This window comes from Staurois parvus, unplaced genomic scaffold (genome assembly GCF_062004578.1).
Source record: "Staurois parvus isolate SC_StPar_1 unplaced genomic scaffold, SC_StPar_1.0 ptg000794l, whole genome shotgun sequence".
Classification (NCBI taxonomy): domain Eukaryota; kingdom Metazoa; phylum Chordata; class Amphibia; order Anura; family Ranidae; genus Staurois; species Staurois parvus.
In genome coordinates this window covers 459-22,209 of record NW_028318590.1, presented here as the reverse complement: position 1 = coordinate 22,209, position 21,751 = coordinate 459, and the positions used below count along the sequence as shown (strand labels likewise).

The window sequence follows — 21,751 nt, the reverse complement described above, 5'->3', positions numbered from 1 at the left end:
CGTCTACAAACTATGCTAATGGCAATTTTTTTTTTTTTTTTTTAAAGTGTTACTAAACCCCGGACCCTGCATTCACTATATCCGGTCTCCCCGGACCCTGCATTCACTATATCCACTCTCCCCGGACCCTGCATTCACTATATCCACTCTCCCCGGACCCTGCATTCACTATATCTGGTCTCCCCGGACCCTGCATTCACTATATCCACTCTCCCCGGACCCTGCATTCACTATATCTGGTCTCCCGGGGCCCTGCATTCACTATTTCTGGTCTCCCCGGGCCCTGCATTCACTATATCTGGTCTCCCCGGACCCTGCATTCACCATATCAGGTCTCCCCGGACCCTGCATTCACTATATCCGGTCTCCCCGACCCTGCATTCACTATATCCGCTCTCCCCGGACCCCGCCTTCACTATATCCGCTCTCCCCGGACCCCGCCTTCACTATATCCGCTCTCCCCGGACCCCGCCTTCACTATATCCGCTCTCCCCGGACCCCGCCTTCACTATATCCGCTCTCCCCGGACCCCGCCTTCACTATATCCGCTCTCCCCGGACCCCGCCTTCACTATATCTGCTCTCCCCGGACCCCGCCTTCACTATATCCGCTCTCCCCGGACCCCGCCTTCACTATATCCGCTCTCCCCGGACCCCGCCTTCACTATATCCGCTCTCCCCGGACCCCGCCTTCACTATATCCGCTCTCCCCGGACCCCGCCTTCACTATATCCGCTCTCCCCGGACCCCGCCTTCACTATATCCGCTCTCCCCGGACCCCGCCTTCACTATATCCGCTCTCCCCGGACCCCGCCTTCACTATATCCGCTCTCCCCGGACCCCGCCTTCACTATATCCGCTCTTCCCGGACCCCGCCTTCACTATAGCCGCTCTCCCCGGACCCCGCCTTCACTATAGCCGCTCTCCCTGGACCCCGCCTTCACTATAGCCGCTCTCCCCGGACCCCGCCTTCACTATAGCCGCTCTCCCCGGACCCCGCCTTCACTATATCTGGACTCCCACAGTACACATAACATGGAAATGCAATTATTTTAGTAAATCTAAATTGCTAAATACCTTTTCTCATCAGCAGTATATAGTAGTCTAGTGAATTCTATCAGTGTCCAGCAGAGCACTGGTTAAAGCTTGTAGGAGGAGTTTTCTGACTGTCCTTTGAGGCTGCATAACCCCTGACCCTCTGGACAGTGCTGATTGGCTCTTTGCTAATCGCATGCACCCTTCAAAAGGAAAAAAAAACAAACTCTCTAGCAATACACACCAAACTGAGCATGTGCAGAGTGACTCCTAGAGCTCTGTACTATCAGCAGCTGGATTGGGGACAGCAGAAGGGGAGGATCAGAGAAGACAGGATCAAACAGCCTTTTTACACAATGCAGAGGATTAACCCCTTGGGTTCCACAGTGAGTATAACAAGCATGCTTTACTACATATACAGACTGATTGTACTGCTGTGGGTTTAGCAAGGCTTTAAATTCTAGTAATGGCGGTGATCAGCGCCATTATAGTGGGACTGTGATAGGACGGCGGGCAATCTGACACTTTGTGGGAACTGACACTGATATCACCAGTGAAATTAATTCAGTGATCAGTGATAATACTATACACTGTCACTGTACTAGTGACACTGGCTGAGAAGGGGTTAACATCTAGGGGCAATCAAAGGGTTAACTGTGTGCCTAACAATGTGTAGTATGTGCTGTGCTTACTGAGCAATGTGCCTATTTTTACTCCCTGCTTTTCAGGAAGAAAAAAAATTGGCACCTCGCTGCTGTCTGTAGAGGGCCCTGTGTTGTCTACCAACACAGAGCTCTCCTCTGTCATTCTCTCAGCCAATCAGCAGGTTCTGGCCATAAATCATTGTCTGGGACTCACTGATCGACTTTGCCACCTACCAGCCTGACCGGCATCGGGCCGCTGCCAATGTAATTAATAGGGAAGAAGTCAGAGGGCGGGATTATTCCTAACCTGGCAATCCTAAATCGAATATAAATGTGTTTTGTTTGCAAAATGGGAAGACGCCAAAACCAATAAATGTAATTCGATGGAACGTCCTCTGTTGCGGTGTGTCCATTGGAGAGATTACGGTTCACTTTCTGCGCTGACTAAAGGCTGCAGGATAGGAAATGAGGGAAGGAAGCAAAGAAATGAATGAAATCCAGAATGACGTTCTGCCTGCTCCACTCCATCCCACACTGAAAGCTGAGCTCAACGCAAAAACATTCACATTTCATATATATATATATATATATATATCTCACATAGGTAGTTAATATACTTTTGTGACTTATTAATATTTTTTAGTACATTCCTCAATAATAATTAATATAATAATTAATTATATATATATAATGTATTCATTATAATAATTTATTAACGATCATATTTATTTATTTTTTTAATATATTCCTCCAATAAGTCACAAAGAATATTATCTAACTTTGTGTTCCCCAAATGGCTTTGCAAACCCAGATATTACCTTGTAAAATTAGTAGTGACATCACCAGTGTGCTGTATACAGCCTGTGAAGAGAGCAGAGCTTTGGGAGGGGTCCCAGCAGGCTCCACCCACTGCAAGCTCCATCTAGAATAGTACAGAAGGGGGTGGAGACGAGACCAGCCACCCTGCAACACGGGAGAGAGAATGGCAGTGAGTGGGAGAAGAGGAGGGCTATTCTGTATAGGGGGAGGAAGGGGAGGGCTGTTCTGTATGGGGGGAGGAAGGGGAGGGCTGTTCTGTATGGGGGGAGGAAGGGGAGGGCTGTTCTGTATGGGGGGAGGAAGGGGCGGGCTGTTCTGTATGGGGGGAGGAAGGGGAGGGCTGTTCTGTATGGGGGAGGAAGGGGAGGGCTGTTCTGTATGGGGGGAGGAAGGGGAGGGCTGTTCTGTATGGGGGGAGGAAGGGGAGGGCTGTTCTGTATGGGGGGGGGGGGAAAGGGGAGGACCGTTCTGTATGAAGGAAAATAAATGGAGGGCTGTTCTATATGGGGGTGGGGGGAAATGGAGGGCTGTTCTATATGGGAAAAGGGATGCCAGTTTGTGCTAGGGAGGGCCATTCTGTATAGGGGAAAAGGGAGGACTGTTTTTTCTATGGGGGGTAAAAATTGAAGGGCCGTTCTGTATGGGGGGTACAGGGTTGTTCTGTATGAAGGGCAAAAAATGGAGGGCCATTGTACATTCTATATGGGGGTAGAGGGAAATGGAGGGCTGTTCTGTATGGGAAAAGGGATGCCAGTTTGTGCTAGGGAGGGCCGTTCTGTATAGGGGAAAAGGGAGGACTGTTTTCTATGGGGGGTAAAAATTGAAGAGCAGTTCTGTATGGGGGAGGGAAAAATGGAGGGTTGTTGCATATGGGGAAAAGGGGGAGAGTCTGTGCTAGGGAGGGAAGTTTTCTAAAGGAGAAATGAAGGGTCAGACTTTAAGGAGAAAAGGAAGAGCTGTTCTGTAGGGGGGGAAACGGGGAGAGCCGTTCTGTGCGGGGGGGTGGGGGGGGGGCAGGGGAGAGCCATTTTGTAGGGGGGGGGGGAGGAGAGAACTGTTCTATAAGTGGGGAACAGGGGAGAGCTAGTCTATATGGAGGGAAAAAGAGGAGGGCAATTCTGTATGAGGAGGAAAAGGGGAGAGCCATTCTGTATGGGGGGGGGGGGGGCAATGGAGAGCCCTTTTGTATGGGGAAAAAAAAAATTTGAGGGCTGTATTGTATGGGGAGAAAAATGGGTGGGAGGGTCATGCTGTATGGGGGGGGGGAGAGAATGGAGGGCCATTCTGTATGGGGGAAAGAGTGGAGGGCCATTCTGTATGGGGGGGGGTCATTCTGTATGGGGCGGGGGGGGGAAATGAAGGCCCATTCTGTATGGGGGTGGGGGAAATGGAGGCCCATTCTGTATGGGGGAGCTGGGAAAATTGGAGTACTGTTCTGTATGGTGGAGGGGAAATGGAGGGCCATTCTGTATGGGGGGGTGGACAGCTGTTCTGTATGGGGGGAAGGGAGGCGAGTCTGTGCTAGGGAGGGTCACTCTGTATAAGGGAAAAGGGAGGACTGTGTTTTATGGGGGGGGGGGGGGTAAAAATTGAAGGGCCTTTCTTTATGGGGGGGTAATAATTGAAGGGCCTTTAATTATGGGGGGTAATAATTGAAGGGCAGTTCTGTATGGGGGGTAATAAATGAAGGGCCATTCTGTACGGGGAGGTAATAATTGAAGGGTCGTTCTGTAAGGGGAACGGGAGGCGAGTCTATGCTGATCTTCCAATACAATGATTTTGGATGTGGTAGCAGGAGGTCATGGGGAACATTCGGTACATGGAGGTCATGGGGAACATTCGGTACACGGAGGCTACGGGGAACATTCGGTACATGGAGGTTATGGGGGAACATTCGGTACATGGAGGTTATGGGGGAACATTCGGTACATGGAGGTTATGGGGAACATTCGGTACATGGAGGTTATGGGGAACATTCGGTACATGGAGGTTATGGGGAACATTCGGTACATGGAGGCTACGGGGAACATTCGGTACACGGAGGTTATGGGGGAACATTCGGTACACGGAGGTTATGGGGAACATTCGGTACACGGGGGTTATGGGGGAACATTCGGTACACGGGGGTTATGGGGGAACATTCGGTACATGGAGGCTATGGGGGAACATTCGGTACATGGAGGCTATGGGGGAACATTCGGTACACGGAGGTTATGGGGAACATTCGGTACACGGAGGTTATGGGGAACATTCGGTACACGGAGGTTATGGGGAACATTCGGTGCAGGGAGGTTATGGGGAACATTCGGTGCATGGAGGTTATGGGGAACATTCGGTACATGGAGGTTATGGGGAACATTCGGTGCATGGAGGTTATGGGGAACATTCGGTGCATGGAGGTTATGGGGAACATTCGGTGCATGGAGGTTATGGGGAACATTCGGTGCATGGAGGTTATGGGGAACATTCGGTGCATGGAGGTTATGGGGAACATTCGGTGCATGGAGGTTATGGGGAACATTCGGTGCATGGAGGTTATGGGGAACATTCGGTGCATGGAGGTTATGGGGAACATTTGTTGCATGGAGGTTATGGGGAACATTCGGTACATGGAGGCTATGGGGAACATTCGGTACATGGAGGTTATGGGGAACATTCGGTACATGGAGGTTATGGGGAACATTCGGTACATGGAGGTTATGGGGAACATTCGGTACATGGAGGTTATGGGGAACATTCGGTGCATGGAGGTTATGGGGAACATTCGGTGCATGGAGGTTATGGGGAACATTCGGTACATGGAGGTTATGGGGAACATTCGGTACATGGAGGTTATGGGGAACATTCGGTACATGGAGGTTATGGGGAACATTTGTTGCATGGAGGTTATGGGGAACATTCGGTACATGGAGGTTATGGGGAACATTCGGTGCATGGAGGTTATGGGGAACATTCGGTACATGGAGGTTATGGGGAACATTCGGTGCATGGAGGTTATGGGGAACATTCGGTGCATGGAGGTTATGGGGAACATTCGGTACATGGAGGTCATGGGGAACATTCGGTGCATGGAGGTCATGGGGAACATTCGGTGCATGGAGGGTTCCTCTAGCACACACAGGCCAGTCCGGTGTACAGACAGAGAGGAGTCTGGTATCTGTGAAGTCAGCGCTCACTTCTACCTTACTTTCAGAACTTTCCGGACTGCATTCCTCGGATGTTCTCTACCAGCAGTCACGTATGTCCTGCAGTCTCTGCCTCTCCGGGGTAATTCAAACTATTCATATCTAGGACAACTAGGCAGCTGTGGGACTACAAAGATCAGCATGTCCTGCAAGTTACTAGTCGCTTTTTATTGGGTCATCCTGGGACTTTTAGTCCTTCAGCGTCCCTCTGACCGTCTTTCTTTTGTTTCACACCTATGCATGGTGTTCATGAATGTTCTGTATGTGATCCTATTTATATCTAATGGGCCTCCAAGACATGGCAACAAAAGTACACGCCTTGCCTGTATCGCACTGCAACGCACATACCGATACAAAGGAGCTGCATCATTGGTGTGTGCGAGGCTGGAAATGGGTCAGGGTACATGGTGAGTAGTTGGTGGTTTTTTTTGTATTTTTTTTTTTTTTTTTGCATTGGTGCTCATTAAGGGCCCATAGTACTTTGAATGGGCAGAGACCACAAAATGTACTTCCCGATGCTTCAGAAATACATATTAATGGGTCCAGAGAATGGACTTTATCACACCAGATCTTGGCCGTCTTAGAGTATTGATTTGTTTCAGGTTTCATCCGCTTTTTGTTTTGGCTACAATAGAAACGAGCGTGCGTTCATTCGTCGCCGATCAGCGGCTAAGTGTATCTGGATCAATCCGTGATTGTTTGGATTTCAAGCAGCAGATCACAATGGATAAAAAACAGCTTTATATATTCCATCTCACTGACTCCATTATTTTTTCTTTCCATTTCTTTTTTTCTTAAAGTATTCATGTTTTCGTTATGTTTCCTTTTTTTTACTTTAATTCTGTTTTTTGTTATTTAATTATTTTACCTTTTTTTTCCCTCTTGTTTTACTATGTTGTGGTTGGTTGTTTTTTTTTGTTTTTGTTTTTTTTTTACTTTTTTGATGTTTGTTACTTTTTTTAATTCTGTTTCATTTTTTATTTTTTTTACTTTTTTTTTTTTTTTTTTTTGTTTTAACAGTTTACACCAGGGGTGGGCAAACTTTTTGACTTGAGGGCCGCAATGGGTTCATATATTGGACCCGGGGCCGGACCAAGAGTAGATGAATGATGTGTATGTGTCATCCATAGTAAGTATAGTAATATTCCCCCATAGTAACTATAGTAATTCATCCCCCATATAGTAATTCATCCCCCCTATAGTAATTCATCCCCCCTATAGTAATTCATCCCCCCTATAGTAATTCATCCCCCATATAGTAATTCATCCCCCTATAGTAATTCATCCCCCCTATAGTAATTCATCCCCCATATAGTAATTCATCCCCCATATAGTAATTCATCCCCCATAGTAATTCATCCCCCATATAGTAATTCCCCATAGTAATTCATCCCCCATTGTAATTCATCCCCCCTATAGTAATTCATCCCCCCTATAGTAATTCATCCCCCATATAGTAATTCATCCCCCATATAGTAATTCATCCCCCATATAGTAATTCATCCCCCCTATAGTAATTCATCCCCCATATAGTAATTCATCCCCCCTATAGTAATTCATCCCCCATATTAAGTCCCCAAGCCCCCCCTGTGTCAATTCACTTACCTTTGCTCCGCGCGTTCCTCTCTCCGTGTTCCCGCGCCGTTCCGGTCTTCAGGGCGGACCGTGAGAAGAGCCTAGCTCCCCTCACGTTCGTCACGCTGCCCCGCCTACACACATCCTGACAGCCAATGTATCACGCTCCGCGGGCCGGATTAAAAGGTCCATCGGGCCGTAGTTTGCCCATTGCTGGTTTACACCCTTCTTTACATATTACATATGACGCTTTTATTTGCCTAAAATTTCTGTGAAAATTGGGAGATTACAACACCAATTTTAAATTTTTTGTTTATGGCAGAAAACGAAAACATTTGACATAGACTCTCATGGTGCACATATATTCTTCTGTTTCTTTGAGGAATGACAAAAAATAGAAATAAAATAATTCAACCGGATTGGGCCACAGGTGGAAGGAAGGGGCCTATCTTCGAGCGGCAGCTGCTATCCTATCTTTGATAAACCACCAAAGAAAAATGAATGTGCAAAAAAAAAAAAATAGGAACAACTCTACCCTGCACCCAACCTATAAACTAAACAACCATATCAAATTCCTATAAATATACGTAGCACTTCCCCCTTAGGGGTCGCTGAAGATTTGGGTCCCCCTATAGTCCTGCACAGCCAGGCAACACTCATTTCCTTCCAGCCTTGCACTCCAGAGACAGTAAACAGTCGTTGAACTTGTTTTTTGGGGTTGTATTAGGGGATTTGAACTTGGATAGGGATGAGGGATACATGGGATGCCCAAGGAACTGTTTAACGGAGGACAACTTCCTGAAGCTATTTACAAGTGCTCAGAGGGGTTCTCTTCTTGGAGAGCTATCCAGCCACTCCTGGTGTAGAAATCCCTGGACAAAGGGACTCCTAAAAAGCACAGTCCAGCTGGGGCTAGTCAGGTTTCCAACCCAAATCCGCCCCCCCCCATGAGCTGTAGGTCGGTAGCTGCTTTCAGGCCTTCCGCTGGGCTGACTCCTTCCTTGACTCCACAGATGGTCCTCTCTCAGGGGGCTGGTGAGGTTCAGCCACTCTCCTGGAGGCAGACCCCTTTCCTAGGCCTCCTCCCACACTCCAGCTCCTGCTCTTACATCTTCCACCCGAACTCTCCTGCTACTGAGCAGGCTCAGTCACTCTTAAGGGCTGCCCTGACCCCATGCCAAGCCTCCTGCCTGGGGATTGGTCAGAATCTCTTAAGAGTGTAAACCAGTTCCTCCTCACCTTCATCCACTGAGTTCTAGAGACTTCTCCAAGTCTCTGGATTAGGGGGCGATATCAGTGAGCTGATCTGCAGAGCCTCTCAGTCCTTACCCAAATTTGACCCTCTAAATATTGCACCAGGCTGCTATTCGGCCTCTGACTAAAAAAAAATTAACTAGCTCCCCCTAGCTTTCCTAGAAGGGTGCCGCACATACATATATCAAAGTGCCATATGCAAATACATTCTGAAAAAATATCTCATCCAAAAAACTATACAGTAATAATGGGCCACATGTAACATCCACGTTAATATAAAGTTCACATAGTGATCCAATAATGTGTAATAGCTGTAAAAAAAAATAGAAAATGTGTAAATAATGTCCACCGTCCTCCCCTCCCCCCACCCCTGTTGGTCCTAGAACTGGGAAAAACTATTATTCTTCATAGCTTGTGACTTGGATCTCTTCCCTCATCTCCCTCCCCGGTCATCCTGCTGGAATCAGAGATCCTTTGGGGCACCACCACCACATGGCGCAGCCGTGAAGCAAAACACCGTGACCTCAGCTTATGCCCTGTCAAGCTGTAATGTTAAGATTCTGCTGGGCAGGCAGGGGGTAGTAGAACCTGTTTTTACTGCCCCCCCCCCCCAGTTGCCTATGTGAAAGAGCCCTTAATTACAGGTGTTGACCTGAATTCTGTCCCACAGCGCAGTCAAGGTCTTTGGTTTCCTGCTGGTTACTTGTCAGGCCTGTGTGAGCCCAAAAACCTGAAATCTTATATAGATCTTAACATCTCCAATGAAATTTCAAAAGCCTGTTTTGATCTTTTAAAATCAGCAGCTTTTATTAAAATGTGTGTTGATCCTGCCACGGTGCTTCTTGTTCAGGCACTTCCTGTTAGAGGGTGACAACGCTCTGTCCATGTATTGCAATTCCTCCCACTGGCGCCAACGCTAGGGCACCATTTCTCCCACTGGCACCAGAGATGGTGTCCTCTCATTGATATTAATGGTGGAGCACTACTCCTCTAATACCAATGATGGGGCATTGCTTGTGTTGTCAGCCAAGCTTCTGATGGAGACAGCTGTGGTGATACACGTTATACAGGCAAAGTCCACTGTTGTCACCGTCAGGAGACCTGTGCTGAGAAATGCCGTGTAGCCATTGATGGTGTGCACTCTGTGGAGCAGTGGTCTCCAAACTGCGGCCCAAGGGCCAGATGTGGCCCTTTGCTTGCTTTTATCCAGCCCTTGGGGCATTATTCCCCCCACTGATACCAATCATGGGACACTATTCCTCTCACTGATACCAATCATGGGACACTATTCCTCTCACTGACACCAATGATGGGACACTATTCCTCCCACTGATACCAATGATGGGGCACTATTCCTCCCACTGACACCAATGATGGGGCACTATTCCTCCCACTGACACCAATGATGGGGCACTATTCCTCCCACTGACACCAATGATGGGGCACTATTCCTCCCACTGACACCAATGATGGGGCACTATTCTTCCCACTGACACCAATGATGGGGCACTATTCCTCCCACTGACACCAATGATGGGGCACTATTCCTCCCACTGACACCAATGATGGGGCACTATTCCTCCCACTGACACCAATGATGGGGCACTATTCCTCCCACTGACACCAATGATGGGGCACTATTCCTCCCACTGACACCAATGATGGGGCACTATTCCTCCCACTGACACCAATGATGGGGCACTATTCCTCCCACTGACACCAATGATGGGGCACTATTCCTCCCACTGACACCAATGATGGGGCACTATTCCTCCCACTGACACCAATGATGGGGCACTATTCCTCCCACTGACACCAATGATGGGGCACTATTCCTCCCACTGACACCAATGATGGGGCACTATTCCTCCCACTGACACCAATGATGGGGCACTATTCCTCCCACTGACACCAATGATGGGGCACTATTCCTCCCACTGACACCAATGATGGGACACTATTCCTCCCACTAATGCCAATGATGGGGCATTATTCCTCCCACTGACACCAATGATGGGACACTATTACTCCCACTGATACCAATGATGGGGCACTATTCCTCCCACTGACACCAATGATGGGGCACTATTCCTCCCACTGACACCAATGATGGGGCACTATTCCTCCCACTGATACCAATGATGGGGCACTATTCCTCTCACTGATACCAATGATGGGGCACTATTCCTCCCACTGATACCAATGATGGGGCACTATTCCTCCCACTGATACCAATGATGGGGCACTATTCCTCCCACTGATACCAATGATGGGGCACTATTCCTCCCACTGATACCAATGATGGGGCACTATTCCTCCCACTGACACCAATGATGGGACACTATTCCTCCCACTGACACCAATGATGGGACACTATTCCTCCCACTGACACCAATGATGGGACACTATTCCTCCCACTGACGCCAATGATGGGACACTATTCCTCCCACTGACGCCAATGATGGGACACTATTCCTCCCACTGGGGCCCCTTTCCTCCCGCTGGGGCCACAGATGGTGTCCTCTCATTGATACTAACGGTGGAGCACTATTCCTCCAACGAATACCAATGATGGGGTATTGTTTACTCCCACTGATGGCAGGCCAAGGGTAAGGCACAGGTACCTCATCCAGCCCTGCCACAGGTAGCGTGTAAATCTCTGAGTGTCTGAAACTGCTCCGGCTGGAGGATGTGTGCACCGAGTGCTGCTAATGTATATGGCAGTGTGGGCCCAGCGACGCATGCCGGAACACAAGCAACGTGGGTATCCGTCTCTGGGTGCACATTGCCCTAAAGGTTGGTATCACTCAGTGCACCTTCCTGCCTCCTCCACCAGGAGCAGCTTTCAGTCTCTCAAAGTTTTACAGGCAGCCAGCTGTAGGGCCGGTCGGTGCACCTGTGCCTCCTGCCCACAGGAAAACTCCTAGATCTCATGTTCCGGGGCTACACTCACGGTGTGCATGAGGCCTTAAGAATTGAGTCAGGCTTTCAAAAATCTGTGCAGTATGGCAAGTACTTGAGTGGCAGCCATTCTAATGGATGCATGGGTAAGGGGCTCTACGAGGGGAGCTGAGCCGCTGAGTCACCACTGGGAAAGGGGAGCTGAGCTCTTGAACCACCACTGAGTGGGGGGAGCTGAGCTGTTGAGGCACCGCTGAGTGGGGGGAGCTGAGCTGTTGAGGCACCGCTGGGAAGGAGGAGCTGAGCTGTTGAGGCACTGCTGGGAGGGGGGAGCTGAGCTTTTGAGGCACCACAGAGGGGGGAGCTAAGCTGTTGAGCCACCGCTGGGAAGGAGGAGCTGAGCTGTTGAGCCACCACTGGGAGGGGGGAGCTGAGCTTTTGAACCCCTGCTGGGAGTGGGGAACTGAGCTGTTCACTGCTGTGGGGAGCTGAGCTGCTGAGTCACCACTGGGAAGGGGGAGCTGAGCTGCTGAGGCACCGCTGGGAGGAGGGAGCTGAGCTGTTGAGGCACCGCTGGGAGGAGGGAGCTGAGCTGTTGAGGCACCGCTGGGAGGAGGGAGCTGAGCTGTTGAGGCACCGCTGGGAGGAGGGAGCTGAGCTGTTGAGGCACCGCTGGGAGGAGGGAGCTGAGCTGTTGAGGCACCGCTGGGAGGGGGAAGCTGAGCTGTTGAGGCACCGCTGGGAGGGGGAAGCTGAGCTGTTGAGGCACCGCTGGGAGGGGGAAGCTGAGCTGTTGGGGCACCGCTGGGAGGGGGAAGCTGAGCTGTTGGGGCACCGCTGGGAGGGGGGAGCTGAGCTGTTGAGCCCCCCGCTGGGAGGAGGAGCTGAGCTTTTGAACCCTGGCTGTTGAGGCACCACTGGAAGGGGGGAGCTGGGGATGAGTGTTGCGATGACCACAAGTGTTGCGATGACCACAAGTGTTGCGATGACCACAAGCTCCCTGACACGGACATCTTCTCACCAGTTCAGGGTTTGGTCATTTGGCTCCCCATAATTTGCCTGGCTGTGATGATGTCATTCCTGAGCATGCCTACTCCAGTCCTTTCATCCTGAGCTGCACACGGAGCTGCACGTGCAGTTTAGGAACTTAGTGAGGAGGAAGGTTTAAAAACTTTATTGCAGAGGATACGTAGTGTGTCTCTTCTCCAGTAAAAATACCTTCCTCCTTGCAAATTCTTTTTTTTTTTTTTTTTTTTCTTAAGAGTACACGAAAGGTCCGCTCTAAATACTTCTGTCATAGACCCATAACAAGCATGCAGCCAGTAAAGGAAATAAGCATTTTCTTTGCATCCTCGTTGTTGCGCAACAAAAACCTGCAGAAATCGCAGCAAACCAGGTGTCACCAAACATGCCAAAATTTGACACCTGAACTTCTTTGGCGCGACAAGTGAGCATAGGGCTGCCGTTTGAAGGGCACATGGAACCCGCCCATGTGAATGGGGCCTACTCAGTGTAGTTTAGCTCCTCCTTTTTGTTTTTTGTTTTTTTGATGATTCTAATCATTTCCACCAACTCCTCCAATCCGGGATCTCCGTATGACGTCATCGCGCTTATCTCAGCATTCCACCTGCAGTCCCAGATCTGCCTAGGACACCATGGCGTCGTAGTGCTGGGATCACAGTGCACACGTGACTCGGCTTTTACCTTCACCAGTATAAAGAGAACAGAGATGATGATCGAGGCGGCGCCCCGAATTTAATTACTGCCATTACCCAGATTATTAGGTTGTTATTTTTACATAGTGATCCAGCAGGATTGGTAGGAGCCTCGGGTCCGTTTAGGTCGCGTGTTCTAGTAGCGGGAGCATTCCTTTCCTGCCGCCGATAACCATCAGCGTGTCATAAACCCGTGTTACCAGGCCCGTGATGTGTAGTATGGAGTCCATACAACCGGGTGTGGGAAAGGCGGATCACTGGTGAATATACGAAGCTGGTCTGAGTATGGGAAACGAGGAGACTTTCCCCCTCCTCACTGCTGCCGTGTGCCCCGTGGATGGAGAAAGTTTCCATTTTTGGGAAAATTACATATTGGTGGCACACATTGCAGCCCTCTGAAAAGTGATCTGCAGTGGATCACTTTTCAGACTGGTTGACAGGAAAGCGATCCTGTCGCCTCCTGCATGCCTGTTCAATCAATCACCTGGGGGGGGGGGGGTTTATATTGAACTACTGCGCCCCAACTGCCATAGCCGCAGTTGCAGCACGGCCACCATGACATCTGTGGGCGAGTTCAATAGGTGATGTTACCTGTCCAAATTCAACATGTCGCATTACCGCTGGTTCACGCCAATGCGTTTTTTTTGGGGGGGGGGGGGTTTCTGCCTTTTGCTCTAAAGTCCATTGAACATGGTTTCCTATGGGACACTTTCACCTCTATGCTTTTTTGAGCTGCTGCGTTTTTTGAAAGCATCAGGGACTTTTTTTTTTTATAAATGCAAAAAGCTGCATTTTTGCTACAATGGAGTTTAAAGGAGAAGCTGCTAAAACGCATTTAGTATGGATTTTACTGGGTTTCTTTTTTTTTTTGTGCTGTTTGCTCTAAATTCCATTGAACATGGTTTCCTATGGGACACTTTCACATCTATGCTTTTTTGAGCTGCTGCGTTTTTGGAAAGCATCAGGGACTTTTTTTTACAGCAAAAAGCAGCATTTTTGCTACAATAGAGTTTAATGGAGAAGCTGCTAAAACGCATGTAGTGCGTTTTTGTCTTTATTTTTTTTTTTTGCCTACCAACAAAAAATATTTCCAAAAACGCAAAGTGCAATGCAAAAAGCATTTTAAATGAATCAAAAGCAAAAAGCAGAGGTGCGAATCAAGCCTTAGTCCAGGTTCACACATGTGGTGCGGTACATTCAGGGGCGGACTGACCATTTGGAAACTCAGGCACTGCCCGGGGTCAGTAGGGGGCCCCATGAGATGCCCCTGGTACCTTTTTCATAGGCTTTTTTGAGTTTGGGCAAGGACACAGGGGACCCATGATCCCCTATTGCCCGGGGGCCCCATGAGTTGTCAGTCCGCCCCTGGGTACATTACATGTGATTCGCACAGGAACTGCACTGCATTCCTCTGCCAATCGCATGCAATTTGTGTGCGGTGCGATCAGAGGCGTAAATTTTGTATGGCTCTAATCGCAGCGCACCCGCACCAAAAAGGCACAGCACCCTTTTTTTGGGTCCACACTAGAATCGGATCGCATGGGTATTCGCACCTATGTGATCCGATTCTGCACATCATACCACGTTTTGCGGATTTCTTTTGGGGTGTTGTTAACTTAACATACACACACGCAGTGGTTCGCTTGAATGGGGTGCAATTCTGATGCGGTGTGGAATTCTGTACTGTCCTGACATTTGGGGGATATCTGTACTGTCCTGACATTTGGGGGATATCTGTACTGTCCTGACATTTGGGGGATATCTGTACTGTCCTGACATTTGGGGGATATCTGTACTGGGGGATATCTGTACTGTCCTGACATTTGGGGGATATCTGCACTGACCTGACATTTGGGGGATATCTGTACTGTTCTGACGTTTGGGGGATATCTGTACTGGGGGATATCTGTACTGTCCTGACATTTGGGGGATATCTGTACTGTCCTGACATTTGGGGGATATCTGTACTGGGGGATATCTGTACTGTCCTGACATTTGGGGGATATCTGTCCTGTTCTGACATTTGGGGGATATCTGTCCTGTTCTGACATTTGGGGGATATCTGTCCTGTCCTGACATTTGGGGGATATCTGTACCGTCCTGACATTTGGGGGATATCTGTCCTGTCCCGACATTTTTGAGACTCAAGAAATTAGGTTGGCCGTCAGTACTTCAGGATTGATCGATTTTCAGATCTATCCCATAGTTTGTGAACTCTATAACCTTCCTACAGACTAAATAATAAACACTGATCTGGGTTATTTACACCAAAGAAATGTAGCAGAATACATCTCGGCCTAAATTTATGAACAATTATTTATTTGCAAACTTTTATAACAGAAACAAAGAAAAACGTGTTTTTTGTTTTTTTTTCAAAATTTCCTGTCTTTTTTTGTTAATTTAGCAAAAAATAAAAACCCCAGAGGTGATTACCACCAAAAGTAAGCTCTAGTTGTGTGAGCAAAATTTATAAAAATGTAGTTTGAATGACAATTGCGTGGTCATGCAACAGTGTTCCCAAAGTGTGAGAGTGCTGAAACCTGAAAATTGGCCTGGACAGGAAGGGAGGTAAAAGTACCCGGTATGGAAGTGGTTAAATTGGGGGGGAAAAAAATGTATAATTCTGGTTAATATCCCATTTTTCAACTGGAGTTTTTCTTTTGTTGCGTGGCTTACAGATCACTTATGCTCTACATAGGACTGGATTACCTCTTCGTGGAAATGATACTTAATATTCCTATAGAACTTTTCATCGCTGAACACCTGTGATCTGATTATCTTCCATCAGCTCGCGTATAATCTTCCTTCACTGCAGGAACCATAAGCTGTTCTGTTCAATGGGCTGCAATGGCCCCAGGACTGTTAGGGCAGTCATGCGTAAGGCGTAATCCTGACCGTTCTCACGGCACAGTATATTTGGAGCGATCCACAATCGTGTGAAGTTAGTCCTGCTGGCCTTACGAAAAGATATGGCAGAATCAAAGCTTTCCCATAGACCGGAGATGAAAATGGATGGATTGGGGAGATTCTTATTTTCATTGTTGGGTACATTAAAGAAAATTATGGATGCTTTGAGTCGGGTTTTATTTTTTGTTTGTTTTTGTTTTTACTGCGTGTATGCAATGTGGACACCTTCCACAATGTTGCATGCGGGTGTTTCCAGTGAAGGCTACTTCACTGAACTTTACATTTAGCAACCCCCTATTTTGTCAAGGTCTTACTGTAATGATACTACATCCAGCGAGGTATTTCCTGGAATAATTTGGTATCATCAGCAAACACTGAAATTTAAGCTCATGATTCCAAACTTTATATCGGTGATTTCCAAACTGTAGCCTGGAGGCTGGATGTAGCCCTTTTACTTACTTTTATCATGCTTTTGGGGCATTATTCCCCCTGTTGTCAGCAACAGTGCTGCATAGTTCCTGCCGCTGACACCATTGATGGGGCACTATTCCTCCTACTGACCTCAATGATGGGGCACTATTCCTCCTACTGATACCAATGATGGGGCACTATTCCTCCCACTGATACCAATGATGGGGCACTATTCCTCCCACTGACACCAATGATGGGGCACTATTCCTCCCACTGATACCAATGATGGGGTACTATTCCCCCCACTGACCTCAATGATGGGGCACTATTCCCCTTACTGACCCCAATGATGGGGCATTATTCCCCTTACTGATGCCAATAATGGGTAATTATTCCCCTTACTGACGCCAATGATGGGGCACTATTCCCCTTACTGACGCCAATGATGGGGCACTATTCCCCTTACTGACGCCAATGATGGGGCACTATTCCCCTTACTGACGCCAATGATGGGGCACTATTCCTCCCACTGACCCCAATGATGGGGCACTATTCCTCCCACTGACCCCAATGATGGGGCACTATTCCTCCCACTGACCCCAATGATGGGGCACTATTCCTCCCACTGACCCCAATGATGGGGCACTATTCCTCCCACTGACCCCAATGATGGGGCACTATTCCTCTCACTGTCGCCAATGATGGGGCACTATTCCTCCCACTGACGCCAATGATGGGGCACTATTCCTCCCACTGGCGCCAATGATGGGGCACTATTCCTCCCACTGGCACCAAAGATGGGGCACTATTCCTCCCAATAACGCCAATGATGGGGCACTATTCCTCCCACTGACGCCAGTGATGGGGCACTATTCCTCCCACTGATGCTAGCGATGGGGCACTATTCCTCCCACTGACTCCAGTGATGGGGCACTATTCCTCCCACTGACTCCAATGATGGGGCACTATTCCTCCCACTGACACCAATGATGGGGCACTATTCCTCCCACTGACTCCAGTGATGGGGCACTATTCCTCCCACTGACACCAATGATGGGGCACTATTCCTCCCACTGACTCCAGTGATGGGGCACTATTCCTCCCACTGACTCCAATGATGGGGCACTATTCCTCCCACTGACACCAATGATGGGGCGTTGCTTACTCCCACCGACAGCAGGACATTTTTCTTCTCCAACTGGCTACAGTCCGGCCCCCCTAAAGGTTGAAGGACAGTAAATTGTCCCCTTGTTTAGAAAGTTCGGACACCCCTGCTCTTTATCATTAAACTGTACAGCATTGGCCCCAAGACCAAATTATGGGGCCCACCATTCAGAGAATGAGCCATTTATGACTAATCTCTGGACCCGTTCATGTTACCAGTTTCCTACCAATGTACATACAATTTCAGCAACTTCAACAAACCTTATTTTTTTTACTGTAGACTGAGGTACAGTAGCAAAATCTAGATAAACTACATCCACTGGACATGCACCATCCAATTTCCTTCTTCTTCCCTATGGAATAAAAACAGGTTGGTCTTTCATAAATCCATTCTTGTTGTCATTTATAATACCTTTTATTACAGACAAATTTCTGTATAGAGTCCCTTCTCATCCTTTCAAATACTTTACAAACTATTGATGTTAGGCTGACTGGTCTGTAGTTTCCTGGTATACATCTCAATCCATTTTTGTAAATTATTATTATACAGTATTTATAAAGCGCCAATAGTTCGCTCAGCGCTGTACATTACAAAGGGGGACAGAACATATGACAGAACAATGCCAATACAATGCAAAACATGAGGGGATTGAGGGCCCTGCTCCTTGGAGCTTACAATCTAGGAGGGAGGGGATGGTGGCACAGGAGGAGATAGCTGTGGGGGATGGAGTGGTAGGAAGAGTGGAGGAGGTCGGCAGGTTAGCAGGGGGTGGGGTAGGTTTCCTTGAAGAGGTGGGTTTTCAGGGTGCACCTAAAGGAGAGGAGAGTAGGTGATAATCTGATGGGTTGGGGCAGGGAGTTCCAGAGGATGGGTGACACCCTGGAGAAGTCCTGGAGGCGGGCATGGGAGGAGGAGACCAGGGAACTAGAGAGAAGGAGGTCTTGTGAGGAGCGGAGTGTGCGTGTTGGGTGGTACTTGGATATTAGGTCAGTGATGTAGTTCGGGCAGTATGGTGGACGGCTTTGTACGTCAGTGTTAGGATTTTGAATTTGATCCATTGTGCAATCGGAAGCCAGTGGAGGGATTGGCAGAGGGGGGTGGCAGAGATGGAGCGGTTGGAAAGGTGAATGAGTCTAGCAGCCGTATTCAGGATTGACTGAAGCGGGGATAGCCAGCGGCGAGGCAGGCCAGTGAGGAGGGAGTTGCAGTAGTCGAGTCGTGATATGATGAGGGAGTGGATGAGCTGTTTAGTGGTTTCTGGGGTTAGGAACGTGTGGATTTTGGCGATGTTGCGGAGGTGGAGTCTGCATGTTGCGGAGGTGGAGTCTGCACGAGTTTGTTAAAGATTGGACTTGGGGCTGGAAGGATAGGTTGGAGTCCAGAATGACACCAAGTACTCTGGCCTGCGGGGCGGGTTTGATGGTGGCGTTGTTGGATGTGATGGAGAAGTCAATGGGGGGTGGTGTCCGGGCTGGGGGGAAGACAAGAAACTCGGTTTTGGAGATGTTCAGTTTAAGGAAGTGGAGCGACATCCAGTCGGATATGTCGCTCAGTAGGTGTGTGATTCCGGCGGAGACCGAGGGGGTGAGGTGGGGGGTTGAGAGATTTGTGTGTCGTCGGCATAGAGGTGGTAGTTGAAACCGTGAGAGTGTATGAGTTGGCCAAGGGAGGAGGTGTAGATGGAGAAGAGAAGGGGCCCGAGGACGGAGCCTTGAGGGACCCCAACAGAGAGGGGGAGTGAGGGGGGGTGGTAGCATTATAGGTAACGCTGAAAGAGCGTTGTGACAGGTAGGATGAGAGCCAGGAGAGAGCAGAAATTTGGTCCCACATTTGATCTACGCCAATCAGTTGGTACCATTTCATGCAGTAAGGTGCCTTCTAATTAATTAGAGCAGCTTGACTAAGCTAAGTTCCCTAAGAACTCGTGGGTGTAAGCCATCTGGACCTGGTGATTTGTTCGCATTAAGTTTCTCTAGTTTATTTTGCACCTGGTTTTCATTCAACCACAGAGGTCGCTTCTATGAATTATCAGTACTATTATTATTTTCAATTTTACGTAATTTTTATTAAATTAGGTTTGTGTCTTTTTTTTTGTATAACTAAAGACTTCTGTATGCCTCTTTAAACAAGCACCAAGTCCAGTTACTAAGTGATGTACAAGCCTCATGAAATGAAATGCTCTTTACTTTCCCTGACCTATAATTTCGTGCTGGGAGGCCATAGTTCTATTTAAAGGAAACAATACAAAATGAGAACTTAGTTTCCTGAAACAACACAAGTGTTTCTGGGGCTGTGTAATGCATTGTAATCTCTATATTTATTTTATGTAATGGAATTTTACTTACATTGTCATTCTGTATCGATGTTACTTGTTAGAGAAAACAGAGCTGACAGTTGAGAATCTTACAATAATGTCTGTCAGAGACTTCACATGGGGCCAAACAAAATATATTCTGAGCTTTGTCACTTAGTTGCCATGAAACGTCATGATATCAAACAGTTTTTATGTCCATTATGTTCTGTAACCTTCCTGCTATACATGGCCAAGGTGGGTCTGGAACTGCTTTTTTCAACCTCCTAACCCTAGAAGAACCCTTAAAATGTTTAGGTCTTGAGGAACCCTGATAAAACCAATTCATCAACTGACAGTGGAGAAAATGTCCCTTACATTGGTGGTCTGTGGGAAGGATGACCTCCTTACAGTGGTGGTCTGTGGGAAGGATGACCTCCTTGCGGTGGTGGTCTGTGGGAAGGATGACCTCCTTGCGGTGGTGGTCTGTGGGAAGTATGACCTCCTTGCAGTGGTGGTCTGTGGGAAGCATGACCTCCTACCGGTGGTGGTCTGTGGGAAGGATGACCTCCTTACGGTGGTGGTCTGTGGGAAGGGTGACCTCCTTACGGTGGTGGTCTGTGGGAAGGGTGACCTCCTTGCGGTGGTGGTCTGTGGGAAGGGTGACCTCCTTGCGGTGGTGGTCTGTGGGAAGGGTGACCTCCTTGCGGTGGTGGTCTGTGGGAAGGATGACCTTGCGGTGTTGGTCTGCGAGAAGGATGACCTCCTTACGGTGGTGGTCTGCGGGAAGGGTGACCTCCTTGCGGTGGTGGTCTGCGGGAAGGGTGACCTCCTTGCGGTGGTGGTCTGCGGGAAGGGTGACCTCCTTGCGGTGGTGGTCTGCGGGAAGGGTGACCTCCTTGCGGTGGTGGTCTGCGGGAAGGGTGACCTCCTTGCGGTGGTGGTCTGCGGGAAGGGTGACCTCCTTGCGGTGGTGGTCTGAGGGAAGGGTGACCTCCTTGCGGTGGTGGTCTGCGGGAAGGGTGACCTCCTTACGGTGGTGGTCTGCGGGAAGGGTGACCTCCTTGCGGTGGTGGTCTGCGGGAAGGGTGACCTCCTTGCGGTGGTGGTCTGCGGGAAGGGTGACCTCCTTGCGGTGGTGGTCTGCGGGAAGGGTGACCTCCTTGCGGTGGTGGTCTCTGGGAAGGGTGACCTCCTTGCGGTGGTGGTCTCTGGGAAGGGTGACCTCCTTACAAACTCCTAAAGCTCATTGGTGTTATACTGCTGACTCTGTCACATGGCTTTGGCCTATGAACAAAGCAACCACCATCAATTGGAGGTGAATCCACCAAAGTTCAACGGAACCCCTATCAACTTCTGGAGGAACCCTAGGAGTTTGCTGAATCCTGGTTGAGAATGGCTGTTCTAGAACAATAGGTCTTTGACCCAAAGGACATGGGAAAAGTGTCTGAAGTGTGAAATAATTGGGATATAAACAAAAAAATGTGACAACCCCCACTTTCCAATTCATCTCTCCACAGAGTCTGACCAAGAAGGAGTTCTGGCAGCTGGTACAGCAAAGCTATGGCACGGAGTTGGGACTAAATAATGAGGAGATGGACAATCTATCAATACCAGCTGAGGACAATGGGGCAGCCAGGTGAGAAGGGCACATGCAGGGACGCTGAAACGTATTCCTTTATTTAAAATGACCATACCTGAAACATGCTGTGTATTTATAAAAAAAACGCATGGCTATTTGTCTAGTGAAACTGTGGATACATTCTTTTTTTTTTTTCGAGCCTTTATGAATTGAGAACGCTCAGTTTGTAGATGATATCTCCTGAGAACATTTTGATTTTGCCCTGGTCA

The 21,751-nt window shown here is 48.6% G+C and overlaps 1 protein-coding gene across 1 annotated transcript in view; it reads left to right on the top strand.

Annotated features, from left to right (window-relative positions):
- The window catches only part of LOC149444266 (protein Aster-C-like), a gene marked incomplete at its 3' end in the record, with an annotated part of 104,553 nt that extends 83,014 nt beyond the window's left edge, over positions 1–21,539 (top strand). The window contains exon 6 of the mRNA XM_089654718.1: positions 21,421–21,539. Coding sequence (XP_089510844.1) covers positions 21,421–21,539 — 119 coding nt within the window. The remainder of the gene's footprint in view (positions 1–21,420) is intronic.
- Positions 21,540–21,751: the final 212 nt, after the last annotated feature.